General features: G+C 36.3%; 1 protein-coding gene across 1 annotated transcript in view; it reads right to left on the reverse strand.

Moving 5' to 3' along the window:
* Positions 1-16,249, reverse strand: part of LPCAT1 (lysophosphatidylcholine acyltransferase 1) — a 66,822-nt gene that overhangs the window by 24,818 nt on the left and 25,755 nt on the right. The window contains exons 7-9 of the mRNA XM_038164861.1: positions 15,809-15,843; positions 13,237-13,291; positions 9,274-9,356 (exon numbers count right to left, since the gene is read on the reverse strand). Coding sequence (XP_038020789.1) covers positions 9,274-9,356; positions 13,237-13,291; positions 15,809-15,843 — 173 coding nt within the window. The remainder of the gene's footprint in view (positions 1-9,273; positions 9,357-13,236; positions 13,292-15,808; positions 15,844-16,249) is intronic.

A 16,249-nucleotide genomic window follows, 5' to 3' on the forward strand; every position in this document is an offset into this window, starting at 1 on the left:
TATAGCACATGCACTAAACCTTAAAGGTACCAATCAGGGCTTCTCTCTTCTCTTTAAGGCTGAGAAAATCAAACATTTAGGTAGAACACCTCACTAATAAATATCCAAGCTCCAAAGTACCAAATATGGTAAAAAAATAGTTAGTATTTATAAGCTATTTATGCACAAAACAAGGAATTAGAAGGTAGTGGTCTTGGCTGAATAGCTTCCCCCTTCCTAAGAAGAAACAACAAAGAGAAAGGAACAAAAGGACAAAGCCAACTAAACCAAAGATTTAGGTACATAGAAAAGTCATCTTACAAGCAGAGTGTTGAAGATGAGATTGCCTCATACAAGTGATCTAAGCGATTAAATCCAGTTCCTCTAAAATTTTCTCTGCTTGATCTGTTCTTGTTTCATCAATTCACTCCTCCTATGAAGTGTCCCAGCAATATTTGTATATCAGTAAACCACCTTAATGGAATGGACAAGATTCTTGTGATACCTTACCTCACCCCACAGACTTATGGTAAAATACAGATGAAGAACTCCCCCATGCTGTGGGGATTTAAATCCATTTCCAAGTTCAACCTGACTTAGAGATTGTGAGCGTGTCAAGACCTCTGTTTTATAGTATTCCATATAGTGTTGTATTATACATGATGAAATCACTGGTATTTTACAATACAAAATTAATTTTCCCCAAAAGAAGTGAAAGGAGTGGATGAAAGAAGCAGAGTCTCTCCAGCCAGTTGAGATTACTTCCTATTCCCATCTTTTGTACCATCAGTGCACTCGATCATCCCTATAGACATCCATGTCAACTGTCTCCAGCAAGGATATGCTACAGACAGTACTACCCAGAGCAGTTCCATGAAAGAATGGGGCAATAAACAAAGAACTAGCCCAGCCAAGCATATTACACCAAAGTGCATCAGTTCTCCAGGCCATGCTAGGTATAGCACGTAATAGAAATAAAGGAACTTACAGGCTGAAGCACAGGGGAACTACATGCAAAAGGGGAAGCATTTTAAAAATAAGTTAAGAAACTGAAAGAGTAAAGTGTTCCTCTGTTGGACATATTAGGGAATCAGGAGAAGTGGTAAGACACTTAAATTCTGAAAGGACAAAAAAAATTAGTGTCATTGAAAATGATTAAAGGTGGCAATTAAAATAAAGAGACTTTAAAGAAACAGAAGAAACTCAAGAATTCTCTCAAGGCAAATAGAGAAGATGGACAAGCTAAAATATAACCATAAGGTGGCAAGCCAAAGCAAGAAACAATAGCTTGTTAAAACCAAAAGCAAGATGCTTTTCTAACATCAAAAGAAAGGCATTCAGGCACTCAGCCTGGGGGGGAGGGTTGAAGCCTGACTGACTGCCAGCCCAGCAACAATGCCAGATTTAAATAACTGCTAAATAATGGGCCCCAAATATGTTAAAGGAGCCTAGGCAAAGAGAAATTTTTAAAAAGCCCAAAACAACAACAACAAAAAAAATCAAACCCAAAATTAAGATAGAAACAAAAGCCAGGGTCATTTCAGACTCAGCCAAACCACAAGAGGAAACACAACCTGTATCTTTTTATAGCTTTGTGTACCCCTTATAAAAGAGGCGGTAGTTAAGCCAGAATTGTATTGCTGCTATCAGTGAAGGAAAATCCCCACTACAACTAATACCTACATGTATGTTCAACATCAACACACACAAAATGGGATCCAGAATGACAAAAGCAGGTTCTTTTGTTCACTTGTTGTAATTTTCAGGCTGCTGGACTTAAAAAAAAACCCAAACAAATCAACTTAAACAGGGTACATATACATCCAGACTTTCACAATAACAAAGATCAGAAGTGAGGAAGGAAAGAAACGCTTTTGCTCAAAGCAAAGCTCAATCATAGAATCAGCCAAGGCCAGATAGAGTTCAAGGGGCTCTTGAGTTCAGAAGACAAACCACAAGCTGTATAGAGCTAGCAGCTTTAAAGGACCTTGATTTCAGCTCAGAATGTTGAAGAAACTGAAGCTGGGCAACATATAAAGTTCATTTATGCTAAGACTTGTGAAATTTTTTATTTCTTAGAATATAGCCTGACTTGTTAGAGTTCACTGTAAGGCCTTGGTACAAGTGCAGTTCACAGGATTTTCTACAGAACCAGTTATCAAACTATTCTAACTTATCCTCCAGGGCAATGTTTTTCTACTTCAATTGGAAAAAAAAGAATTTCAATTTGAGACGCAAATCAAAAGTACAATCTCATATTCTTAATATAAATCAAATAATAAAACAATAAAAAAAATAAAACTAAAAATAAAACAACTTTTCCCATATCTTCATTTGAAAGCATTTCCTCTCCTCTCTTCTTCAAACTACCTCTGCTTTCACACTCAGTTAATGTGAGCCCAGCCTTTTTAAAAGTCCAGCGGATTTAAATGACCTGACATGAATGTCTTGCTCGATGTACCTTAAGACTTTCCTTCTCTGCCCTCCCCAAGATGCTGGCTGTTCACCCACCATGACATCACACTACATGAAGTTTCAAAGTCAGCAAGTCACTTGAAAATAATAAACTCAAATGAAACAAAACCCCAAAAGCTTTCCTGCAAACCCAATCTGACAAACACAACAGTTACACTTGTTATATCCTAATGTCCTACACCAAACAGCTCTCTATGTCTAACATTTGTGCAGTCGTAATGTAAGATGAATTAACTTCCTCATTTTCTCCATACCAATCCATTCTGCATGCAAAACGCCAAACATAAAACAGAATGTGACTGCTAGAATATTATGTAAAGTGAGAGAAAATAGTACAGGCAATATTGTGACATTTGGAATCTACATTTCAACAAAAAGATTCTCAAAATGTTTTACATTGTTCATAAGCAGAACTGTGAACTAATCAAGAGAACATTCCACAGGCTGCTCAGAAAAACTCCTTTACATTAACTATAATCTTCATTGGGTGCTAAAAACATTAGGGTTCTATCTATTTTGGTATTTTTCTTCATTACCAGATGTTCAGTAAAAATACATACAAAACTCAGTGGACAAATAACTCCAATTATTAGTAGTCATCTAATCTAGTCATCAGTAGTACATAAACTTCCTGAACCAGAGACCTTTTGTACCACTATGTTTTAGAATCATTCATTAACCACATGTTTTTTACAGTATATGTCAGCTCTGATGAAGTAATTTTAACTATCTGGTAATGAACGCCAGAATTTTGCACATTTTAAAGACTTTATCCATTTACTTTTAGCTGATCTACTGTTGAGTGCTTTGCATCTCTCCGGCTATGAAAAGTAAGACTTCCTTTAGTATGCTTTTTCAGAACACTGGTGATTTTTCTGGCCTTCAAAACAACCCTCCACTCTCTTTTTCCCCATCCTTTCCCAAGCTGAAGTGCTGCCAACTATTTAGTTGCGGAAGGCCAGAGTAGATAGTCCCTTTTCTCTCCACAGACTACTACTTTGTGACATTCTCCAAGCAAAAGAAGGTCCAGTCATGAGTCTGAAGTTCACGTAAGGAATCTATTATCTCATAATAGTTTAATTTTTAGACAGAAAAAGAAGCTGCCAACAAGTCTATTTCTGCCTGGTGTTGTTTGAAATTGGGTCCTGTAATTGTTGATCTTGTAGACTTGCACATCACAAATCTTCAAAGGGTAAAAAACAGAGGAGGTTCTCCTTGTGTTGTCAGCATTCAAAAACCAGCTCAAACCAGAGTGCTGCAAAGCATTACTTAACATTTAAAAATTTTATTTCTTCCTTGAGAAAATAAATGTAGCAAGAAGCTGCCCAGTTAACCCTGTTCTATGACTATGTTCTCCACCTGCCACACTCACAGTATTCCCAGAATCTTTAAGGTGGGAAAAGACCTATGAGGTCAAGTCCAACCTTTGACTGATCACTGTCTTTTCAACTAAACCATGGTGCCATGTCCAGTTGTTTCCTGAACATCTCCCTGGGCAGCCCATTCTGATATTTAACACTTTCCATGAAGAAATTCTTCCTGATGTTCAACCTGAACCTCCCCTGGCGCAGCTTGAGGCCATTTCCTCTCAATTCTATCACTGGCTGTGCTGGACAAAAGGCCAACCCACAGCTAGGAACAACCTCCTTTCAGGCAGTTAGAGCAATAAGATCCCCCTGAGCCTCCTCCTCTCCAGGGTAAACAGCCCCAGCTTCCTCAGCCACTTCTCACATGATTTACTCTCTAGTCCCTTCACCATCGATGCTTCAAATGGATGCTTGTTAACTCCAGCACTACAGTAATTCCGCTTCTACTGATGCTTATGCCTTTGATGGTATAAAAATGCCAAAAAAACAGTTTGGATTTTGAAGTGGAATGCTGAGCATCCAAACAGTACCTGTGCAGAATCACACAAGGAATTTCAGACAGCACAGGCACAGAACACAGCTGTTTTTCCAAAGTTAGATTCAACAGCCCACTGAATACAACAAATAGCGACGAGTCAGACCAGTGAGCTACTGTAAACTCCCATCTTCAAGGCCACTCTCCTATTATGTGATAGCATTACCCTATCACATATATTGGCAAAGATCACATTCTGATGCTGTCAGAGCTGCAAGAAAAAAAACAAACCCTGATTTTGACTGTGTAGAAGATGACAAAAGAGAAGCTGGACAAAGAAGACTACCTGTAATGTTTTTTGCCTTCACCAGCATGTTGGATAAAAGTACTCATTTTTCAAAAGCAAAATGTAATGCTCATATGTCAAGCTGTTAAGTCAGTGCTTTAACTGTATGACATGCTCCAACACGGGGAAAGCGATCCTGGCAAGCACTTGAAAGAAAATATCAGGAAGGCAGATGTTTCAAGTTCCATGTCTAACATGCTAAACTTTAATCAATTTCAGCCTCTACTGCAAATATAAAAACATGTCTTTAAATGTTTCTGTGAGGAAGAAAAAAATTACTGGAAAAATGCAAACTGGACTATGACATTTTGCTATTTCTACAGGAAGGCTGCCTTTCCCCCATTTTTTGGGCTCACCAAAAATGAAACATCAGAACTCCTGGACAATGTCACACATGTTATTACAGTGCTGAGTTTAACACTCAAAAGATCTAGGGAAAAAAAAAAAAAAGCTCAAATCAGGAATACTGAAAAAACTTAAGTTCTGAGGTGCTGACAGTTTTGAAAAACAAAGAGCCAAAGGTTTCTGGTTTCCATCAAGTTTCAGTCTCAACATCTGCCACATGCAAAAAAAAATTAACAAATGTGCAATAATTTGTCTTTTTTTCCAAACTGTACCACCTAATCATATTCTTCCCTATTTCAAAGATAGTCTTTAAGAGAAACTAAAACTAAAGGAAATGTTAACAAGTGACCTGTGGGTCTGTGTATCATCATCTAGTCAGCTTATATCTGTAATTACAGCTGAAGTTACTTTAGACTTGCACAAAGAGCCTGCAGTGCAGACTTTTACAATCACAATTCACAAAATGAATTTTTGCAACAACTAAAAGCTAAGCTACTGACATACTTCTTTCAAACATATCTGAGTCCTGAAGTACAGCAGGGTAACAAACTTGCTTTTCCCCCCAAAGTGGGAGTAAAACTTACCTACTTTTTCCTTCAAACAGAATTTCTATACCCTAAAGAGTACTCTAAATACAACTAAGAGATGTCTTTCATAATACAGTTGCTCATGAAAATTGGGCATTTAAGAACAGTGGCAAATGGGTACAACCCCACAATGAAAAGAGGCAACTAATATATTTTATTTAGGGGAAAATGCTCCAAACAAACCACAAAACAAACAACTCTTTAAATAGCTATCAGTAAATTAGGAACTATGATGCAGCAGAACAACACAGAAAGGTAAAAATGCATAAAAAGTTGCAACTGATGCAGCTAAGAAGCATAAGATTTTTTAAGGCATAAGAGAAAATACAAAAAAATAACATAACTAACTACTAGCTAAGGACAGGAAAATTGTCATCAGGGAAAAAAAAACCTTCTGTCATGTGCAATACTTTACATTGGGAACTAATTAAGACAACATATCTAATGAATAAAAGTAAGCATGTCCCAAAGCTCTAAGAGTGATAGAGATATTTCCTCTATCACTGAGAAATTTTTAGAAATAAATACTTGTGATTGCAAGGTCAAGTGATTTGTTCCTAATAATTCTGGAAAAGCTGGGATTGAAGTCTCAAGTGGCTGACAATTTTACAACACTAACATAATAAGTAATAGTTTACTGGAACTAATTTGAAGATTTAAAAAAAACCCAAAAAACAACATGGGCCAGAATGTTTGACATACAAGTAGAAAATATGTAGAAGAAACTGCAGAACTCTAGAAATTAACAGACCAAAACAACCCACGTTGACTACCATCAACATAAGAGGATAATAGGTTACGCACATGAAGACCAAAATGATGATTTTGCTTAAGTAATACAAAAGTAAGGCAATATAATATTTACCTACATAGCATGACATACTAGTAGGGTGGTTTCAGAATTGTTAGAGCCAAAAAAGAACACATGAAGTGAATTTAAGCTCAGAACAGCACCACACTTTATTTATTGATTTTAAAGACAACCAGCCGAGATTGTTGCCATATTTAAAAGCACTCAACATTTTTAGTGATTTGAAAGTGACTCTAAACACAGCTCCTGATAGCATTTGGTGGGTGACATGGGCATTGACTAAAGTGAGTAGGACCCAGAACAAGGCCAGAAAGACCAAACAGGACAGACTCACTCAAAAATAGATTTTATAAGAAAATTAAATGTGAAGCATATCATTAAGGTATAAGGAGGGACCATATTTTAAACAGCAGATTAATCTATTCTGCACATGCTTTTTGTGCAAATTAAGAAAATGACCCAAAGGATGGCAAGCATGCTCAGCAGCAGTGACTATCCTGTATGAATAATTCCAGTTCTGATAACACAGGCACACTTTGGCATTCACTTTTTGGGCAAGTAAATTCATCCAATGTGCAAGGAACTAATATCCTAAAGAAGCAAATCTCTGTGAATGACAGCACCTTCTTAACAAAATAGTTAGTGTTCACTTACATATATTTACATATATATATATATATATATATATATATATATATATATATACACACAGTATCTTAGAGACCACCATCACTCACATCGGTGAGGAAAGCTAGTCAAATATGGATAAACCAAAAATTCTTCAGACAGTCAACAAGCAGAAGCAGCATAAGATACAGATGTCAAATGCTTTGTTCAATGTTAAATAGAAGCTGTTCACAAATTATGATTATTGTCAAGGCAAACAATTTCAAGAGCAGAAACTGTATCTACTGCTGCACTCAGCAACTTCTATCAACTCCCGTGAAATCAAGAGCAAGACACAAGGTTTCCACAACACTGGTTCTAGACTCACAAATACATTATTACCTGGGACTGCCACCTTTGATGCTGTAAAATATCCAGTAGAATTAGGCACTTGTGCCAGAGAAATATGATGGGGAGGAGGGGTAAGAAGACACCTAAAGAGACCCCAAAAGGATCTCCTGAAAAGAAGATGCTACATTGCCACTAACTCAATCCTCAAGAAAACCTAGATGAAGCAGTGATATTGTCCTTTATGCAGCAAAGCAGAGTGCAATGCTAGCACTAAACAGCACCTGAGGTACTTGAGTTGCAACTCCTACAGCTCCAGAACAGCCTTGACAACATTTGAGCTGGAATCTCCTGTACCAAAAGCTGCATGAGTAAGTCTAGAGAACTGACACAAGAAGGAGGCATCTGGAAGTGGTCAGAAGTAAATAATTTTTAACTATGTTTATGCTATTTGGTCTACAGTTATCCATGGTATCCAGGAACCTACATTCTGGTTTATTCCCATCTGCATTTTGACTTCAAAACTTTGATATCCAAACACATTTGTATTCCCATTCACATTACAGCATCTACAGCCCCTGCTTTATCCCAAAGCCATTTTTGACATCTCTCATTCTGACAGTCTTCTTGTCAGATCTGCACTCCTCTACTATGACCACAAATGCTTTATATTTCAGGGGTGGGAGGGAGAACCATAATCACCTTTTTCCTCCTAAGTGCACTTAGAGGGGAAGGCTTACGACGTGCCAGTTGTTGTAAACTTTTGTAGGCTTTCAAAAGTTTTCCTTATAGCATACAACCCCTGTTATGTGATTAGAGCAGAGTTCAGAATGAAGATTTAATTACTTGGCCTTCTACACAAACTCTGAGGACAGCACTTGCCAGGTGAAGGTCTTTAATTAACAACAAAAGTTTTTGAGGCCAGTGCTTCAAAGATTTTTGACTCCAAGACAGGATGATTCAAACAGGTCCTTTTGTTCTTTTCTCTTGTGAGGAATGTCCTTTTGTACAATGGATCTATTGTTATATTATTGTCTCAACATCCTTAAGGAAATTCACAGACCTGGGTTCAAGCAGACAAGAATTCTCAGTTACTACCTACAAACTGGCTTTTGGCTTAAACTGGAAACGGAAGAGAAGTTACACAAAGGAAATTATGATTTCACAAGTTCTTTCAAAATCAGGATTAGGAAGATACATAAACCTCTCAAGAGTTATTAGTGATCACAGGCCTGAGGGTTTACTGTAAATATGGAAAAGAGTTATCTACTGACTAATGGAAGATGTACTGAAAGAACAAAAATAAATGAAAAAGACATTAATAAAAAAAACACAACAAAAGAGTGAAAGTATTAAATGTTGCCTTTATTATACCCTATAGACAAGTGTTTTAACTGTCTTCACATTAACTTCAATTAATTTGCCTTGTATCAGTCCTCTTTCCAATGGAAGTAAAGCCACTTCACTGTGCTTCACTGTTTGAAGTACTACAGGCTAACCATGAATACACAAAACTATTCTTAACCTCATTAGAACAGTCACAGCTTAAAATGCAACCCCAATAGCACAAAATTCAGTTACATAACTTTCCTAAAATTCCACCATACCCTTCCCCCAAAAGACAAAGACTAAATACCCACTGGAGCAAGCAGAGCTGGCTTGTTTTATGAAGGTATGTTAAAAACCCCCAAAAGAACCAAAAGAAGAAAAAATATTCCAAACCCATCAGCTCCAACAGTTCCTGCTGTATTTGTGGCTCCCTGGCCTCCTCAGAGGGGAAAGTAACTGCTATGTAAGAGGTCTTGCAGACACTCCTTCAGACTACAAGGTTCTTTGTAGGCAGACAACCACATCGACTTGATTTAATGATATTTTTTTTCAGTCTAAATTGAAAATCACACATCTATTTTTATACAGAATTACAACATACTTACTCTGCCATTACACGCCTGACGTTATTGGCATATAACACTGGATTTTTTCTTTCTTCTTCTGAAGGAATATACACGGGGAGAAACTGCATACAGAGAACTGAATTATACCAAAAATATTTAACATTTTAAACAATCTTTTACAGCACTATGGTGAAAATTGCATATAGTTTGTTGTTACTCAGAAAATTACATTAAGACTATGGAAAATATTAAAAATTAAACTTTTAAATGCTTAAGTATATGTCATACTTCTGGAAATTCATATAACACTGACTCTGCTCATTTCTCATCACTTGGAATCCAAGCAGAGTTTTATCTTCATTTCCTAAGTGGGACTCAGAATTTTAAAATAATTTAGAAGTATTAGCACTTTCTTGCATAAACCTCACTTACCTTCTGTATTGTTCAGCTCTTTTCAGATAACCAAAAAATGCACATGCTTACAGGAATATTGTTTTATAACTTAAAAAATATGAATCCAAATTTTAAGGATATCAGGTATTTACTATTCCCCCTGCATATTTTGAAATCATGTATGACTGCCTAATGTACATTGGAGAAATAACTGCTTAATATACACAGGAGAAGTGTTTTTATTTTCTGCTGTTGGATGTTTTGATGCTTTTTTTCCTTCTACTTGGACATCAGCCATTAGAACTCCATTGAAATAAAAAAATCTAAATGAATGCAGATGACCAGAGAACCACAGAACAGTTGATGTTGGAAAGCGGAAAATTAAACCAGAACTGCTGGAAACCCACAACAGAAAGGGCAGCTTTCAGAATCATTAAAATATCTTCCAGTATTTAAAGCTGTTTTTAAGTGTCCATTGAAAAATTACATAAGCCCCAAGATCATGGCCAGTTTCACCAATAAAAACCTTCAAAACACTTCATTCTGCCAAGTGACTAACTTCTCAGATGGGAGGACAAGAGAGGATCACTCTGATCACCACTCCTACTCAGTACCAGACTGACAACTCTCTTAGTAGTACAGCACAGTGAGATAATTTATGCACTAAGTGAGCAAAATGCTCACAATCCTGTGTAAAGCTTCAGAATTAGAAAAAAGTTGCAAGAAGCTTAGTTGTAGTACTTATAATTACCAATGGGTAGTGAAAATGGAAATTATGACCCAGAAATTTCACACTGGTCTTTAAAACAGAAACTAACAACTGGGTAAAGTTGTTAGTCTTTATTTTCAAGTTTATAATTTCAGCAAACACTACTCAATAACCATGAAGCTAGCTGTGTTTTAAAGATTAAACTGTTTTAAAATTAGCTTAGTTTAAAATCAGTGTTTTTAAAATTACTGATCATAACTGTATGATCAACAGTACACAAACACTGCTATTGGACATTGATCTGTTTCCTGTAAAGGACAAATACTGAATTTATTTTGAGTTTTGCTGGAGTTTTACCTACGTGCACCACTGCAGCTGAAAACACATGACTCCTGTCTTCTAAGTTTACGTTACAAGCAGGTACACCAGCCTCATGTAATATACAAAACCACAAAGACTGTAAAGTTAACAGAGATGGAAAGACTGCTCCTTCAACTTCCAAACCTCATTCCATTTATTTGAGTTGCAAACGGCTATCAAGTAATTTGTCCAAACACAGGAGAAGTTTGAATATGAGGTGATTTCAGAGGTGTTCTGCATGTCTGTGCCTAACTCAACATAAACAGCACAATCATTTCAACATCACTAACAAAACCAAGAGAAGAACTCTCAGCTGTTGCAGACTGTCATGGATGTAAGAACACTGAAGTTGACAGGTCAGTAAAACAAACAGACATGAGCCAAAACAAACTACATGTGCAGACGATCATACATCCTTTTTTCTTCACAACATTGCCAGCCTGCCAGTTCTAAGTACAGGATGGGCAAATATTTACAGAAACCTATTATAAAACCTAGATAGGTGCTCTCTTCTCAATACACATACTGGATGACACACACAACATGCCAGTACATATATTATATGCAGAGAAGCCCAGACTAGCTAAGTTTGAATCCTGATTGCTGGCTGTTAAATTTTACTGGCTATCATTTAATAAAAAAAAACCTCTGAGGTTGTGTTGTTTTGTCATGTGTCTTTCAGAGTTATTGAATCATCAGCACTAACTGTGGTATCCAGGCTGGTAGGTATTTGCCAGTATCTCTGTGCTGATTGAACAGAGCAGGAATATCAACCAACAAGCTTCAGAGACCAGAGGAAAAATATGACTTTGAACACAAAACAACTAATTTTTCCTATGCGTTACTAGTCCTCACTGCACTTCCTTACAAAAACAGATTCAACTGCTACATCTCCAGAACAGCCTTGACAACATTTGAGCTGGAATCTCCTGTACCAAAAGCTGCATAAACTGGGAAAGTCTAGAGAACTGACACAAGAAGGCGGCATCTGTGGTCAGAAGTAATTAATTTTTAACTATGTTTATGTTAATTGGTCTATCCAGGCAGTATCCATAGCATCCAGGCATCAACATTCTGTTTGATTCCCATCTGCATTTTAACTTCAAAACTTTGATATTGTTTTCCTATTTACATTAACACAGCCTCATAATTGCCTTGAGGCATTACTCTGCCTCATACTTGAGAGCAACCTTGCAAACAGGTCTACTCCTCTATCCTCTGCCAACTCCTGCTTTAGTATGGAGAATTTCAGAAGGTCACTAGTTAGTTTGCCTTTTTTTTCCCCCAAGAACTACCAAAGATCATAGCTTGTTATGTAAGAGCTAGAGAAACTCAACATCTGCAAGCAGCTGCTGCCTCAAAAATCAAGAAAGCTCAGCAGTGTTCACTCCTGTGTGAAAGAACCCATTTTACTTGCCTAGGGCAGAAAACCACGTTCCTGAGAAAGGGTAAAAATCCTGTCAACCAGCTGGTTTGTCTTAGCCCTGAGTGAGGCAGTCACTCCCTGTCCCTTCTGCAAAACACATGCCACTATTCTGGAAATCACAGTTGGTTTTTATCCAGCTGAATTGATAACACAAACCACAAATTTCTACAACACATACAACTATTGAGTGGCTGGTATTTTGCATATTCATTAATTTTGAGAATAATTGATTGCAAAAATAAGCAAACACAGAGCAATGACAAGTACAGTGATCAGCATGCAATATATGTTACTATTGTAACACAGTGTATGTAAACATGCAATAGCTCTTCCTACTGATTTACCCTGACATCAGTTCCATCTGTCAGACCTAAATAGCTGCTTCATTATTCAAAAAGCAAAAGAATTGCAGAACATCTGTCAAATATCCTATATGACACACTTCAAATACTGTAATTGTCCACAAAAATGTAATTACTCTGTGTAAAATGCATTAGGGACAACAAGTTGAAAGGAAAGGCTGTAATTGTTTCCATATTTTCACTACAATAGTCTTCAGCCTTAAAATTACAGTATGTTCCTCAAAATAAAGTTAAGAATATAGATAGATTTTCTTTGTGTTTTCCAATTTCACATTCTGAACAGTGCAGCCTAATAAAAAAATTAGCCAGACATTAAATAACTTATATAGCCTATAAGAAACCACCTGAAATTTTTCTCTACAAGACAATTCTCAGTTTGTACATTAGCATTTACACACTTGAATGTCTAACATACAAAGCTGGTACACTACTTGAAAGAGCAATCAGGCCATTAGAAGACAAGAAATTTGTTCACAAAGGACTTTTTAAAGTGAGCCAGAAATTTATCTACTCAATTCAAATCACTAAAAAAAAGAAAGTCTTATGCCAACTGGAAAACTGTATTTTGCTATTCCATTTTTGGACTGTATTTTCAGATACAGAAGCCATTTGTCTAAAATATAAGTAGTATCTTAACCTGTTTTTACAGGCATACATACAAGATATGAATACAAACTTTAACTGCAGGATTATGTACAATATTATGTATTCTACAACTGCCCAGAATACACCGGAGTTTTTTTTTTACTGACCTCGATTTCCACAGAATTGTGAAATTGACATAAAGTAAGCCACAGAATTTCAAACCTAAAAGGGGAAAAAAATAGGGAAGGATGAAGGAAAAAAAATATATGTGGTGAAACTGTAATACATTAAGCTCCAAAGTCTTCACATAGCATCCTACTTGTAGTACGATCATATTCAGATAAAAATTTACAGAAAAAGCCTTTGAAAGTAGTTCTACATAATACATTCTGTAAGGTGGAACAAAAGTAGTTTACACTGAATTGGCATCTTAAAAAATAGCCAAAACCAGGAAGATAAACAGTGAAAGGGAATATATGCATAACATGTCAGAGGAAGAGTAAGTCTGTTTCAGAAAAAAAAAATACTGTATTCAGCACAGAGTTGGCAAGATTAATAATGTAACCACTGAGATTTTATCATTACCTCAGTTTGGAACCAAAGTTCATTATACTTCCAAAGTCTGTTAATGAAACGCAGTATGTGTGTTTTAATAGCCTAAGATACAAGATAACTGGAATCAACTTGACCTTAGAAAGCATTAAGATTCAAATCCAGGAAAGGATTTAGTAAACCTAAATTAAGGAGCAGTGTCAAGTAGCCACATTTTCATACAGTATCTAGGTAGTTACAGTAGTCAATGATTGTGAGGGGATGGCCAGCCAATATCCTCTTACACAGACAAAGTGCAGTTCCTAGAAGCAAAACCCTACTCATTTTGTTATACACCCATGTAGGGCTGCAAAACATTTCCCCCCACTTCCTTCTTATTGAGCTTCCAAGACATCAAAGCAAAGCAAAGAATCAGGAACAACAACGGAGCCTGTAATTTGAAGTTTATGCTCCTGACAGAAACACGAAAGTCTGGTTTCTAGGTCCTTGTTCAAGAGCATTAAAAACCCCCAATAAGTTACAAGTAAACTTTTCTCTCTGCCATCTCTGCAATCCTCAACCCTGAATTGATTGAACCCTGAATTTAAATAAAAATTTTAAACTAACATAATCTGTATCTAACTCAGCTATGGTAATTCTTTGTTTTCAAGGTAGACTCAGTTGATCTGCTCTGAATATTGCCAAAGCAGTAAAAAAATTACTTCCAATGAGTGTTTAAGCTTGCATGTGAGAAGTTTTCAATCCACCTGACAGGCTACAGCACCTTTAAACAAACAGAACACTCCTAGATACAGAAACATTTCCAGAATTCTGTTTTAGTGTTAGCCAAAACATAAAGATATGTTTGCTGAGAAAAGGAAGCCTGTTATCAGCCTTAATAGCATTTTCTGCTAAGACATCACAAATACATTTTAGGTCACCCAGGAGAATTAATCCTAATTAAGCCAAGCTGTAATTTAAACTGACCCAGTCAATTTGTATAACATCACATGCTGCTGCAGATTCTAATTCAGCTTTAATTTAATTTAACTTTATTAGCAGAGGTCAACACTTCAGAATAAGGGTTTTCTAGACATCATAGTGATCTGAGGCAAGACACCCACAAGTTCCTTCTGTCTTCCTCTGTGTTCTTGAGTCCTCAGTTAGGATACTAAAGTGTAAGTAAGCTGCTCACCTTTCTCCTCTATGGCTGAGTTACTTTTTTGCATGAATTGCAGAGCAAATGCAAGGGAAGAGGTAGGAGCTCACAAGAACAGAAATCCCTTTATGCAGCAAATGCTGCAGGGTCACTTTACATTATACACAACCATGGACTCATCTACTTCCAAAGTGACAAATCATTTGTAAGCTGAACCTTTGCAAGCGACCAATGATTTCCTCAAGTCTCAAAATCATGTCCTTAATTAGACCTGGTTCTTAAGTGCAAAACTTAATTGACAAAATTCTAAATTACTTGAATCTTGGCTAATCCCCATGGTTTCCTCATTATTACTGAAATATAGGATGTCACATGGGACATTCAAAACAATACGAAGCATTAACCACAGAAGCCAGCTCTCCTTTACTTAGGGTTCAAAATTTGTTGTTTTCCTCTTGATCTAAATATTTTGGAATTTTTATTCAAATCCCAACAAGAAAATAATGCTTAAATTATTTTTTAAACAAGCAAGAACTGCTTTGTTCAATATCTTATATTGTGTGAATTTGTTAAAGAACCTCTAGAATAACATTTTGTTTAAAAAAAAGGTCAAAATTATATTCAGACAAGATAATGGAAACAGTATCTCCAAATTCTTTGAGTGGGTCAACTGTTTTCTTGAGAGTAGACCAATTTCAAACAACAGCCCTAGATTTCATAGAGTAAGATACCAAATCAACTTGCAGGCAATAGAATATGTAGAGCAGAAGCAAGTTTTTTTCTTCAGGCACTTGGCTAAAAAAAAAAAATTGAAATAAAAACCTAAAATTCATTCTGCAAACTAAGAGAATCATAGCAAGCATTGTTTACACCTGGATTCCTCTTAATGACTATTAATATAATTAGAGGCTAATAGATAAAAGATAAATTAATCCCCAAAAAAAAATCAGATAACCAGTGACTGGTTGACTATATACGCATATAAGTTATATAAATAAAAACTAATTGAGCAAAGCAATGATAAAGGCAATAAAACATTAACCACTTACGCTCCTGGCCCTTGCCATGTCCATGTGATTGTGTCCTAAGAAAAGAAGTGTGACATTTGCAATTAATTATTGTGCTTTCAACTTTTTACATTGCACACAGCATAACTGACAATATATTACTAAGAAGCTTTCACAGCATAACTGACAATATATTACTAAGAAGCTTTCTGCATAATTTCTATGCTCTCTTTGTTAAAGTTCTTAACCCTGTTAGGAATCAGCCCATCTTTTATACAGCTATATGGCCAAAATGAACACTGTGTGAAACACTAAGAGAGGACAAATCGCAGTAAAAGAAGTGAACAAGATGCAAAAAGGGAACAGAGACCTGTAAAGCAATATATAACAAGGAGGAATATAACAATAAATGCTATCCCATTTTCAACTAATACTAAGAAACAGCATGGAAAAAACTGCACTGCTTGGAGATATGATTTAAGT

This window comes from Motacilla alba, chromosome 2 (genome assembly GCF_015832195.1).
Source record: "Motacilla alba alba isolate MOTALB_02 chromosome 2, Motacilla_alba_V1.0_pri, whole genome shotgun sequence".
NCBI lineage: Eukaryota > Metazoa > Chordata > Aves > Passeriformes > Motacillidae > Motacilla > Motacilla alba.